Below are 14,101 nucleotides of genomic sequence, written 5' to 3' on the forward strand. Positions count from 1 at the left end.
CTCTGTAAATATCTTTATGAAGCAAGGTCTTCTAATGATATATTTTCTATTTAGTGACTTTAAAGCCTGATTGAAACTGTTCTTGGAGTTAAGTGTCATTGACTCGTGTTCAACTTATAGCAACCATGCAAAGTGTTTAAGGAGCTCCTAATGGGTTTGAAAGACTGACCTTGCCATTTGCAGCTCAATGCTTATCCTACAGAGCCATGCCAGGATTACTAGTTAGTGGTATATTTGAAAGAAGTATCAGCATCTAATCTTCATTGTCTCATTTTTTGTGTGTGTTCTTCGTCCCACTACAATCTGGATCCTCTACTGGAATTTTCTTGCTAAGGAGATAGACCTTCCTGCTGCTAAATGCAATGGAAACTTTTCAGTACTTATTTCACCTCCTTCCACATTTAATGCTACCACATCATCCTACTGGAAGTGATTGTCTCCTCCTAGGACAAAGACTCTAAGGGTTCTCTCTCTCTCTCTCTGTCTTTTCCTCTTTTTCTTCTCTCTGACATAATAAAGAAAAAAAAAAAAAAATACCAGTCTATTTAAGAAGAGAAGATGGCAAATAAAGAAAATAGCCACTCATAAATTCACTGGTCATTGGATTCTGGATGATGCACCATCTTGACTCAGACCTAGAAATTTTTCACATTAACTTCATAGCTCCATACTGCCACGTATCAGCAGCTAACCAAGAACTGTCAACCCAACAAAGGTCAGTTTCATCTCAGCTTTAAAAAATGCTCAAGAGTCTCTCTTTCACTGACTTTATATATAAAATATATGTATTTTTTTCCCTTCTGTGACTAAAGTACATTCCTGTTGTTGTTAAGTGCTGTCGAGTCAATTCCGACCCATAGCGACCCTGTATAGGGTTTCCAAGGAGCAGCTGGTGAGCTTGAACCACCGACCTTGAAGTTCAAACTGACTTTGCAGTCTGACGCATTAGACCACAGCGCCACACCAGTTACAACTGTACAAATTGAAATGGACTACATTTTATTTGAGTAGAAGATGAAAAAGTCTTTAGTCAGGGACATATGAGCAATCCGTTTTACCTCATCAAAGACCTTGGAAACAACATGCTTGTCCAGAACTGGAATGTAGGTGGCATTGTGAGGGACTGCTGTTGCTGACAAGGCATCCATGATGGTAAGTTTCTTGGCTATCAAGCCATGGGTCTTGAGCCAGTTTGCTGAAGACACATCTAAAGAACTGAAAATACAAGACTGCCATGATTTAAAAATTATAACTTGATAGGTAACAAACAAAAACATAATGAAACTGTCCTAATAAAATTAAAATGCTCACTCTTGGTCATAAATTTGGCTTCCTTCTTGAGCAGATCTTTCAAGCGATCTGTCATCTGTAAGCTCCTCTGTCAGCAGGATAATGTTCATTTCTGTGGAAAGAGAAATGGTAGTTGTATAATTTCCTCCTATGTGGTGTTTATATCAAAATGCAAAAAGATTCTAGTTGTCTCTGAGTCCCAACATGATTGAAGACCAATAAATGGACCATATTTCAGAGAACACAACTTGTTCTATCACACTGAACTCTAAAACAAGATTTATTTGCAATTTACAATAAAAGCCCTGGTGTAGATATATGTCATCATTTGTCATTTGCTTATCTACTTCGCCCATATTCACTGAGTTCTCTCTTCATGGAAGAATAGTCTTATATTCATCTTCTCATTCTCCAGGAAACACATTTTTAAAATAGGAAATAATTATCCAACGACCACTACCATGGAGTCCTGGTGTGGTGCTGTGGGTTAGTGCACTGAACTACGAAGTCAGTTTGAACCCACACGGTTGGCTGTTCAAGCTCACTAGCCACTCCTTGGAAACCCTATACAGGATCGCTGTGAGTTGGAACTGACTCCATGGCACTTAACAACAACAACCACTACCATTCACATTAGAAGGTCCTGGATAAAGAGGGTGAAAAATGTGGAACAAAACTCAATATTATAAAAACAACAAACAGACCAGCCTTACTAGTCAGAGAGAGACTGGTGGAGGCCCTGAGACTCAGTCCCTCTCCAGGTCTGGAAATGAACTCACCCCCATGGCTCAATTTTCAGCCAGACAGGTTTATAAGGACAGCAATAATACACTAGGGAAGTTAACATACATTAGAATAATCAATCATTTAAGATTTAAAAAGGGCAGCATCTATCCAAGGACAAAGTTCATAGGGACTAGGAAAGAAGGAGGAATGGAAATAGTAAGTACAGGGAGGAAGTAGGCAAGTGCTGTAGCACTCTGGGGATTACAATCAGTAACATGAAACAAAACGGGTATGAATTGATGAATGGGAAGCTAATTTGATTCACAGTAAAAAAATTAAAAAACAACAAACAAACAAACAAAAAATATTCATGGAGTATTGATGGGGTCCTGGTGTGGTGCTATAGATTAAGTACTGGATTGCTAACCAAAAGGTCGGCAGTTCAAACATACCAGCCACTCCTTGGAAACTCTATGCAGGGTCACTATGAGTCAGAACTGACTTGATGGCACTTAACAATAACAATTAAAGGATATAGAGTCCACCCAGTTCATATACAGCTTATGTTTTTATCCTTGGATTAGCTTTCCTTTTAGAAAGCTAAAATATATGTGAAGGTATACATTGTTAAGAAGTCCAGGTATGATGCTGTAGGATAAAGTGATGGACCACAAGGTTGTTGGTTCAAGCTCACCAGCCGCTCCTTGGAAACCCTATACAGGGTCTCAATGAGTCGGAACTTACTTGATGGCACATAACAACAACATACATTGTTCAGTGTCATGGCTTCAGTCTGACTCATAGCAACCGTGTATAGGGTTTCTGAGGAGCAGCTGGAATGTCTGAACTGCCAAACTTGTGGTCAGCAGTCCAGTGCTTATCCTACAGTGCCACACCAGGATTCCTGAGAAATATATACATATATAATTCTTATTTTATTTCATATATGTAGAAATGTTATAATCTATATAAATCATATATTGATTTTAAATGTTGGCATCATTGGACTTCCCTAAATTATGCCGGAGTGTCTTGACCAAAATTTTATTTTCCAAGAATTTGTTCCTCAGCTCTATATGAAAAAACAAAAGCACTGTTAGGCTCTGTCTAATTGTAGGTTCAAGTTTTTTAAATTAATGTTTTAAGCACAGATCCTTACATAAACTTGGATTTATAAATGGAAAGAACTATTACCTAGTTGTATCAGCAGCACCTGGAAGGGTAGGTGTGGGAGTGAGTCAGTCCAGTGCCTAAGAAATCACATCCTGATCATTATATGGCAAATCCTTTCAAGGCTGGGCAGGTATTGTACTCAGGAAATGTGAAACTAGGCTAACTGAAACAGTCGTATAGGTCAGCACTGAAGAAAGCAGGGTTTGATTACGCTGTTACTGGGTAACCACATGTATGAATTTGTTACTCACGTGCTTTCTGATCAGGGGGTTGTATGCATATGTATTTTTAAACTGAGTTTTATTTATCAACTGTTTTAAATATAGAAAAAGTACTATAGGAATTAAACTTTGAAAAATGTATTATTATATGAATAATAATGTGATCAACAGTAATGCAAATTGAGTGGAAGTCTTATTTTCCTCACATTTAGCTCCCAAAAGACTGACAAGCTGAACCAGAGAGGGGCTCATCAGATGAATGAGGAAAGACAGTAAATCAACCAGGAAGTATTAAAGTTTCAATTTCAATCCATGGAGTGGGGCCAACATTATCATGAACACTTCAAGTATGTGAACCATGCATGCATTAAAGGCTGAGGCAGAATCAGTCCAAATGCTCCTGTTGTTGTATGCCGTGGAGTCAGTTCCGACTCATAGCGGCCCTGGATAGGGTTTCTGAGGCTGTAAATCTTTACGGCAGCAGAGCGCCTCATCTTTCTCCCACAGAACAGCTGGTAGTTTTGAACCGCCGACCTTGAAGTTAGCAGCCCGATTCGTAACCACTACGCTACCAAAGAAATCCCGTTCCCTAAAGCAGGCAAACCTGAGTTACAAGTGAAGGGAGTCCTTTAAATAAGAAGCCATCTGGGTCCATTAAAAATATGATTTGTTTCCCCAGCTCTTTCAGAACAGATATACCAGGTAAAGCGAGATCTGCCTGGCTTCCTGAGATACAGACCTTCTTCTGGCTTCCCTTGGTCACTTGAAGTGACCGTCCAGCTGCTGCAGTTGGAGAGGCCATCCTTCTTTTCATTGCAGGCTGAGCTCTTCAAGGTGGACATTTGGCTTCTGAGCAGGCTGGTTCTGGTAGGTTCTGTTGGTATCACAAAGAGAAGTGTTAAAGGAATTTGAGATGGAAGAAGACGCTTGATTACAGATAACAGTTGCCTTGGATCCTTAAAAGAGGAATGTAGCTTTTCTTTCCCATAATTTGAAGTCTACAGTAATGACTTCCTCCCTTTATCAGAGCTCAAACTCTGTCCATCTTGGAGGCAAGTCTGGAGACATGGTTTCAAATTTTTAAATGTGATAAGGCTGCATATTTGTTGGTGGTGTTATGTGCCGTTTAGTAGGTTCTGGCTCATAGTAACCCCTGAATAGCATTTCTGAGGCTATGAATCTTTATGGGAACAGAAAGTCTCTCTTTCTCCTGTGGAGCAGTTGGTGGATTCGAACTAAGGACCCTGCAGTTAACAGCACAGCGTGTAAACAATGCACCACAAGGTTGGTTTGAACCGCAAGGTCAGCAGTTCAAATCCACCAGCAGATCCTCAGAAACCCTATACAGGGTCACTATGAGTTGGAACAGACTCCCTGGCACTTAGCAGCAACTACAACCAAGGCTCCAAGGCTGCATAGAAGGTGATTAAAATCAAGCACAAAAGCCTTGAATATCCTTACAATGTGTTTAAACAGCAAGAGCAGCAGCAAATGTAAGTGTTCTTCTCTAACAAAGACAGTATGCAGATTCAGAAGAACATGTTAGGCCAACTTCATGTTATTTGGTTTCCTGTCATTAAAATAACCCAATAAACCAGCTTCATCAAATAAAATGAAAATAAATTAAAAACCTAGGTAACAGTTGTTTGTCATCAGCAATCCTTCCTTCCCACCTCCCTGCACTGCAAAGACACCTTAGTGGACTCCCGTCTTGCACAGCTAGCATCCAAGATGTCTCTGACTACATCAGCCTGACCAGGCCCCGATCCCAAACAACTGGCCTCCTGTGACTTACCCTTTGACCTTCCCTAGCATGACTATCACACTACGTTCAATCCAGCTTTTCTCCATCTACTACTTGACTACCTTTTCCTTCCTGGCTCTGACTTTGGCTTTGTTCCACGGACTTCACCCTGCATGGTGTGGTCTGACATAACCATGACCATTCATCCAGAACCCTCCCAAGGCCCTTCCTTCCTGCTCCACTTCCCGAGTCCTCAGGTAACTTTTTAAATGCCTGACATCAATTTATCATCTTAGGTTTGCCCAAAAGAGACAAGGAAGGAGATGAGATCTGACTTGGATGGCAGGATGAAAAAGTCAAATTATCTATACATTTCCACTCTTTGACAAGGAACAGAGCAGGGAGTGCTATTTAAAGCTCTTGATAGGAGAAGAGAGTCCCCTGAAATTACTTGTAAGAATGAGACTGCAAGACCTACAGGTTTCTAAACTCTCCCAAGTCCACTGGTGAGACACAAACACCTAAAACCAAGAGTCTTTAGGTTGTTGGATTAGCGTTCTATTGTTGTGATAAATAATTACAAATGTAGTAGTTTAAAACACCATCTATGTATTAACTCAGAGTCCTGATGTGGCGCTGTGGGTTAATGCACCAGACTGCAAAGCCATTTAAACTGTAAGGTCGGCAGTTCAAGCTTACCAGGTGCTCCTTGGAAACCCTTTTACAGGGTCGCTATGGGTCAGAACCAACTCAATGGCACTTCACAACAACAATAAATGCATTACCTCAAAGCTCTACTTGTCACAAGTTTAGGTGGGCTCCCGGTTCTCTATTCAGGGTCTCTCAAGACAAAAATTAAGGAGTGGATTGTACTTGGCTCTCCTGAGGCAGTTCCAGGGAGAACTTGGCTTTCAAGTCCATTGAACTCATCGGCAGAATCCAGCTCCTTGCAGCTGTAGGATGAGGTTTCTGTTTCCTAGCTGCCTGTCAGCCAGGGCCCTCCCTTAGTTCCTTCCTTCACTCCTAAATGGCGCCATCCATCTCCCATTCAGCAATGTTGTTGTTGTTCAATGCTGTCAAGTCGGTCCCAACCCATAGCAACCCTGATTAGGATTTCCAAGGAGTGGCTGGTGGGTTTGAACCACCGACCTTAAGGTTCAAAATGGACCTTATGGTCCAGCACATTATCCTGCAGCGCCACACCAGGTCTCCGAGGCAGCAATGGCACCTTGAATTGCCTGTGTTTTTAATTTCTTTTCTGTCACCAGCTAGAGAAAGTGCTTTGCTTTTAAAGACTTATATGATTATACCAAGGAGCTCCAGTAACATAGTGGTTACAAGTCGGGCTGCTAATCTCAAAGTCAGCAGTTTGAAACTACTAGCTGTTCCACAGGAGAAAGATGAGGCTTTCTGCTCCAATAAAGATTAACAGCCTTAGAAACGCTATGCAGGGTTGCTATGAGTTGGAACTGACTCCACGGCACATCACCTCCACCACCACCATCATGATTATACCAGGAACACTTGGATAACCCTTTCTTAAGGTCACCCCAGGACTCCATGGCCCACACATTTAAGCATTGGACTACTAACTGAATGGGTGGTGATTTGAACCCACTCAAAGGTGTCTCAGAAGAAAGTCCTGGTGATCTACTTCTAAAAGGTCGCACAGCCGTGAAAACTCTATGGAGAAGCTCTGCTCTGCAGAGGTCACGAGGTCACCTTGAGTCAGAATCAGCTTGATGGCAACTGGTTGTTGCTGGTGTTTTCTAAGGTCAATATGACATAAGCATGGAAGTGAAATCTCATCATAGTCCCAGGTTCCATGTTAGAAATACTGTCCACCACAAGTAATGTCTAGACGATTTTCTAATAGTATTTTCTACCCTCAGCTGTGTCCTGTAAAGAGCTCTGGTAGCACAATGATGAAACATTTGGCTCTTAACCAACTGGTTGGTAGTTCGAACCCACCAGTTACTGTGATGTGGCACTCTACTCCCATAAAGATTACAGTCTTGGAAAATCCATGGGACTCTGTACTTTGGGACTGCTGTGGTTTGCAATGGACCCAAAGTCAATGGGTGTAGTTTGGGTTGGTTGGACTCTTTCAAAGAGAAACTGAACACTTAGCAAATACATTTAATCTGTGTGGTTCAGATATTAAGCCTGTGCCAACTCCTGGTGTGGCGCTGCAGGTTCATGTGCTGGACTGTGCGGTAGCTCCATATGCTAGGCACCAGACTGTGAAGCATAAGGTCAACAGTTCAAGCCTGTCAGCCTGCTCCCTGGGAGAAAGGTAAGGCTTTCTGCTCCCTCAAAAATTTTGGATCTCCTAGTGTGGCGCTGTGGGTTAATGTGCTAGACTGCAAGGTTGGTTTGAACTGCAAGGTCGGCAGATCAAGCTCACCAGCCACTCCTTGGAAACCCAATACAGGGTTGCTATGGGTTGGAATCGACTAGATGGCACTTAACAACAGCAATGAGTTGGAACCAACTTGATGGCACTTAACTGTTACAAGACATGTTGGTTAGTTTTCTTTGTCTTTTTTTTTTTTTTAAGGGTATCAACTTACTTTATCTGAAGGATTGGTTGGTACAAATGAAAGGACTAAGTAGAAGGTTTTGGTACATTTTGTAGAAAAAGGAAAGGTAAAGCAAACATTCATGTGGCTGCCTTGCTGGCCCACAGGAAGTCAGGCTAAAGCTCAGCTCTCTCCATCGTTGTCGCCCAGGGTGTGCTTGTCAAAGAGATACTCCGCCAGGCCAGAATCCAGGGCCCCCCATCTTGTGCAAGCTGGTTACATAGTCACCCAAGTCTTTGATAAATTTCACCTGCTTGTTCAGTTTTCAAATTTGATAACAGAAAACACACTAAACTGTAAACGTGTTCTGTCCATCATGATTCTGAGGCATACATACCTCTGCCTATATTATTTCTGACAACTGCATGTGGCTGTAAAATTATCTCAATAAAAATTCCAATAAAAAAAGCAGCAACATTGGTTTAGGGTTTCTTATATAATACAGGCAGTTCCTGGATTATGAACTAAATTCAATTTCTAAATATGTCTTTAAGTTGAAATTGTACATAGGTGAGAAGAGTTAGGTACTGTTTGTATAATTCACATCAAGTAGTGAACTATTTGTCTTAGTATACAATATAAAGTGAACCTTTCAATGCCTAAAAAATATTAAAGAAATACTTCTAGAGACACTAAAACATCTTAAACATAAAGTGCAGTAGTAACAAGAAATATGTACCTTGAATATTTATTAGGCTTTATGGGGTTGATCTGCAACTACCGGTTATACGTAAGTCAAACACTGATAACCTAGCAACTGCCTGTACTATGTGGGCTTAGTTTTATTCTACCTTTCACATTGAAAGAAAACTGTTGATTAGATTTAAGTCATTATGTTCAATGGTACCTGCATGGAGGACCTTCTTTTTCTGAATCATTTGATTTGGAAGGCCCCACTGTGCTTTTGATACAGATGGGGATAATGTTTCAGTTGATTCAACTTCAGGTTGAGGTTTTGTACATGTTGTTGAAACCATCGAACAGATTTCCTTTTGGTGCTTGCTTTAATTTAAATAAAAAGTGGATAAAGAAAGATTATTAATCAAAAAGACTGGAGGTTCAACCCACCCAGAAGCATCTTGGAAAACAGGCTTCTAAAAGATCATAGTCTTGACAATCCTATGGAGAAGTTCTACTCTGCACACATGGGGTCCCCTAGAGTCATAATGGACTGGTGGTAACTGACAACAGCAGGGCAGGGAAAGATCTTAGAAATAATCTACTCCAACCCTTACATCACAGCTGCCATTTTAAAGATGAGAAACTGAGACCCACAGAAATGGAGAGGACTGTAGACAAGTAATGAAATTCACCAACGCTACACAGAGTAAAGTCCATAGCATAGCTCTCCTGATGCCTAAGTCAAGTGTTCTTCCACTACCCAGCACCCCTGTCACTCACTGTCTGTGGCCTGTGGGGCCTGTCCACCTTGGGTGGAGACAAAATTGGAAAGTGTTCTCAGGTGTGCTGCGAGGTGCTCAGAACTCACATATAAATTTGAACATGTGGTCTCCTTGAGCCCATCATTACTGAATTACTACATTATGAATTCTCTGCTTGAAAAATCCTAACTTCACCATGTAATTCTTTCCACTAAAATAAATCCCACAGAGACTCTAGGAGAGTGAGCAGAGCATCTGAGAGGACCTCCAGTGATGAAGAGAAGAGAGGCAGGAGAGCAGACTCACTTCTTGTCGCCTTCCTTTTCTCCATTGTACCACCAGTCCATGATCAAGGACTCAGAATAAAGGTCTTGCACCTTCTCCAGGTCACGTCTCCCCTGCTCCATTTCCTTCACTAAAAGAGTCAGATCTTCATTCTGCCCATATGAGAAATGAACCCATGAGTAAGACTGCTCATGATGTAAGTCATGAGTAAGTTCAAATTTCAAATTCTCTTTCTAGTCCATTGTATCAGGAGAAGAAAACCCTAAAGAATCCATTGACCTCTTATAGCATTACAACTTTAAATAGCTTTATGGAAGCATATGCAGTAGATTGAAGGCATGTAAAGTATACCATTTGATTTGCCAGAAATTTATCTTTTTAAAAATTAAACTTATTTTCAGATAACTATAGGTTCACATGCATTATAAAAAGTACAGAGAAATATCCAGTTTGCCCAATAGTAACCTCTTGTAAAGCAACAATAATACAGTATCGTAAATAATAATAATATCAAGATATGGACATTAATAAAATCCACTGATCTTACTCATATTTCCCCAATTATACTTATAGTAGTGTGTGTAATTAGTTGTATACAATTTTATAACCACTGTTGTTAAGTGTCATAAAGTTGGTTTTGACTCAGAGCATATAGGGTTTCTGAGGAGTGACTAGTTTGAACCACCAAACTTGTGGTTAGTAGGCCAGTGCTTATCCTACAGTGCCACGTCAGGACTACAGTGCATGCATATGTATGTGTGTGTATCTATATATTATATTATGATAACTACACACACACAAATTGGTGTTGTTGTATATAGTTATCATAATATCATAATATCATAAAATTGAGTTGGTTCCTACCCATAGTAACCTTGTGTATAGGGTTTCCAAGGAACATCTGGTGAGCTTGAACTCCCAGCCTTATGGTTCAAATCAACCTTGCAGTTCAGTGCATTAACCCACAATGCCACACATACACACATATATATGTATACACACAGTGGCTCCACATGATAGGCACTGGACTGAGAACTACAAAGACTGTAATTTGAGCCTGCCAGTCGTTCCACAGGAGAAAGATGAGGCTTTCTGCTCCCATGAAGATTTAAAGCCTCAGAAACCCTATACAGCATCACTATGAGTTGAAGTTGACTCAATGGCACTAAACATTTGATATATACTATTGTTTGCCTAGTTTTCTTCTCTCAAATAATTATTTGGATCAATATTACATTCATTTTATTGCTGAGTTATAATCTATTGTATAACTATCCATCACTGTTGATGGACATTTGATACCTTACAGGGTCACTATGAGACAGAATCTACTCGATGGCACTTAACAGCAATATATATATTGTCGTTGTAATGTGCTGTGGAATCAGTTCCAACTCATAGTGATCCTGTACAGGGTTTCCAAGGCTGTAAATTTTATGGGAGTAGAAAGCCTCATCTTTCTCCCATGGAACAGCTGGTAGTTTTGAACTGTTGACCTTAAGGTTCACAGCCCGATTCGTAACTACTACACTACCTGTGTTGTTGTTGTTAAGTGCTATCGAGTTGGTTCCGACACATAGTGACCCTGTATAGGGTTTCCAAGGAGCAGCTGGTGAGCTTGAACCACCGATCTTACAGTTCAAATGGCTTTGCAGTCTGGTGTATCAACCCACAGCGCCACACCAGGATATATATATACATGTATGTTGTTGTTGATATGTGCCGTGGAGTCAGTTTCGACTCATAGCGACTCTGTCCAGGGTTTCCTAGGCTGTAAATCTTTACAGGAGCCGAACGCCTCATCTTTCTCCCGCGGAACAGCTGAAAGTTTCGAACTGCTGACCTTGAAGTTCACAGCCCAATTCATAACCACTACGCTACCAGAGCTCCTTATGAACATGTATATATTGTTATTATTGAGTACCACTGAATCGGTTCCAACTCATAATGACTTTGTATAGGGTTTCTGAGGAGAAGCTGGTGGGTTTGAATCACCAACCTTGTGGTTCACAGTCCTGTACTTCTCCTACAGTGCTACACCAAGAGTCTGAATATATAAACACACACACATATATATATGGAGCCCTGGCCGTATAGTGGATTATGAGCTGAACTACTAACCAAAAGGTCTGTAGTTTGAATCTACCAGTTGCTCCATGGGAAAAAATATAAGGCTTCTGTTCCCAAAAAGATTTACAGCCTTGGAAACCCTATATAGGGTTGCTATGAGTTTGAACTGACTTGGTGGCACACGACACCCACCATCACCATATGACACACACACACACACATACACACGGAGTCCTGGTGCGGTGCTGTAGGATCAGCACTGGACTGCTAACCACAAGGTCTGCAGTTCAAACCTACCAGCCATTCCTCGGAAATCCTATACAGAGTTACTATGAGTCAGAACCAACTTGATGGCACTTAACAACAACAACATAGGCTCATATATCTGTCCCCACAGTCAAAATATAGAACAGTTCTATCACAAAGATCCCTCATATTGGTCTTTTATAATACCACTTCCATCTTCCTAATTTCTACTATGTTGTTGTTGTTGTTAAGTGCTGTCGAGTCAGTTCTGACTCAAAACGACCCTGCATAGGGTTTCTAAGGAGTGGCTGGTGGGTTTGAACCTCGATCTTATAATTCAAACTGATGTTGTAGTCGGGTGATTATCCTATAGCACCACACCAGGACTTAAACTTCCATAGCAATCACTAATCTGTTATCCATTTCTAAAATTTTGTCATTTCAAAAATGTTATATAAAAGGAATCACACACATTATAACCCTTTGGCTTGACTTTTTCCACTCAACATAATTTACTGAGGATTCACCGCAGTTGCTACACATATCAATAGTTTGTTCCTCTTTAGTGCTGAGTGGCATGGATACTAGCTGGATTAGCCAGTAACCTGTTGAATGACACGTCAATTATTTCTAGGTTTGTTATTACAAATAAAACAGCTATAACATTTGTGCACAGGTTTTTATGTGAACATAAATTTGTATTTTCTGAGATAAATTCCAAGAGAGCAAGTACTGGGTCATATGATTAGTTAAATGTCTGGATTTATGAGAAAACACCACACTGTTTTCCAGAGAAACTGTGTCCTTTTACATTTCAACCAGAAATGTATAATTGATCTAGTTTCTCTGCATTTTTACTAGCACTTGGTATTGTCACTGTTGTTTTTTTTTAAGGTTTTTATTGTGGATTGAGTAAAAGTTGACAGTGCAGATGACAAGTTTTACATTCAACAAACCATACACCTTGTTTCATTATAATGATTATAATCCTCTCCATGTACCATCAGTTAACAGAATGTCTCTCTATTCACTTAAGCTTAGAAAAACAATGAAACAAACACACACTCAGGCATATGAAATAATTTACACCTCTCCAAAGGGCACATTCTGCAAGTCTGCCTCCTGGCCACCAGCTCTTAGTCCCTGTCTTCCCATGAATATAGAGTCCTCAGCCACTCCCCCTCTCCATGACCCCATCTCTGCCTCCTTCTCTGGCATTGCTACTTCTCTGGATAAGGTCCCACATTCTGTTTGTGCTCTTCTTCCTTGATGGTCCTAGGGTCCTCTGTTTCTGGACTGTAAGACTAACTGCTCCCCTGTTTTTATTATAAAACTTCTACCTTTACAATTGTGACAGTCGCAATTAGTCATGGTAACAATTATTCACTATTGAATCATACAAATTTTATCCCCATCTCTTTCCACCAGACCCATCTAGATAAGATGAAAACTATTCAGCAGGGACTCCTTCTCCCCCCACACACTCTTAAACTAAACTCCCTCTTGAAACCTTGTAAGCCAGTCACTCCATGCCTTTATTGCCCCCTCATTTTAGGTAGCCAATGTCTAAGTTGCTTGTCCCTATCTACCCTGTGTACAGAAGGGATAGCATGAGCATAGGGCAGGTCCATCAAATTGTAACAATTTACCCTCATTTCCTATATTTAAAAAAAAATGTTTTTGTTGTAATCTTCCTCTAGTTGAGTTCTCATTATCAATCCATCGAGGCTAGGTAAAATGGGTACTGTCTTCAAATTTGGATGTTCTTATGCATCTCCCCTCACTTCATATCAGCTGGATGCTTCACTCTCAGCTCTAGCCCTCTATGGGCTCAAGTGTCCCCAGGTCTCACCACATTTTGGAGTAATCAGCCCTTCCTCTTATCTCTCTCATTTCCAGGTCAACAGGAGTCAACAGACTGTGGCTGAACTCAGCCCATTTCTTCATTGCTACCTTTCCACCTCTTCCACTCACCAGTAGACCAATGTGGTCACCAACAAGTTTACATGCCTATTCACGTGTTCCCTATGAGTTTCAGTCTTAGAGGGGACTTTGTCCTGATGCTTGCCTTGATGGCTTCCTGGTGAACAGCTTGCTTATTCTTGTAATAGCCAGTCATGCTGACATTTTTGTTTTGGTTTTTTCCTGATGATCTTTCTTTGAAGATGTATCTTCTGTTGCTCTAACTGTTCCAGGCTGATCTGCTTGTCCTTGCTAGTGGGAATGTCTCACCTCATAAGGTTCTGGATGGGACTCAGGATTCCACCTAAGACCCTATACACTGCAAAGGTTTTGCAAAGGCCTATTTCACTGGGCAAGTTCTAGAACCCCTTTTAGGTATTCCAATCAGTTATAGGCTGAAGACGGGCTTACAAGTTTTCT

General features: G+C 40.7%; 1 protein-coding gene across 1 annotated transcript in view; it reads right to left on the reverse strand.

The window, feature by feature from the left end:
* VWA3B (von Willebrand factor A domain containing 3B) overlaps positions 1 to 14,101 on the reverse strand; it is a gene marked incomplete at its 5' end in the record, with an annotated part of 314,866 nt that overhangs the window by 133,152 nt on the left and 167,613 nt on the right. Inside the window, 5 exons of the mRNA XM_006870778.1 lie at positions 1,059 to 1,215; positions 1,312 to 1,402; positions 4,150 to 4,284; positions 8,584 to 8,738; positions 9,425 to 9,555. Of these exons, the coding sequence (XP_006870840.1) occupies positions 1,059 to 1,215; positions 1,312 to 1,402; positions 4,150 to 4,284; positions 8,584 to 8,738; positions 9,425 to 9,555 (669 nt within the window). The remainder of the gene's footprint in view (positions 1 to 1,058; positions 1,216 to 1,311; positions 1,403 to 4,149; positions 4,285 to 8,583; positions 8,739 to 9,424; positions 9,556 to 14,101) is intronic.

This window comes from Chrysochloris asiatica, unplaced genomic scaffold (assembly GCF_000296735.1).
Source record: "Chrysochloris asiatica unplaced genomic scaffold, ChrAsi1.0 scaffold00150, whole genome shotgun sequence".
Lineage (NCBI taxonomy): Eukaryota > Metazoa > Chordata > Mammalia > Afrosoricida > Chrysochloridae > Chrysochloris > Chrysochloris asiatica.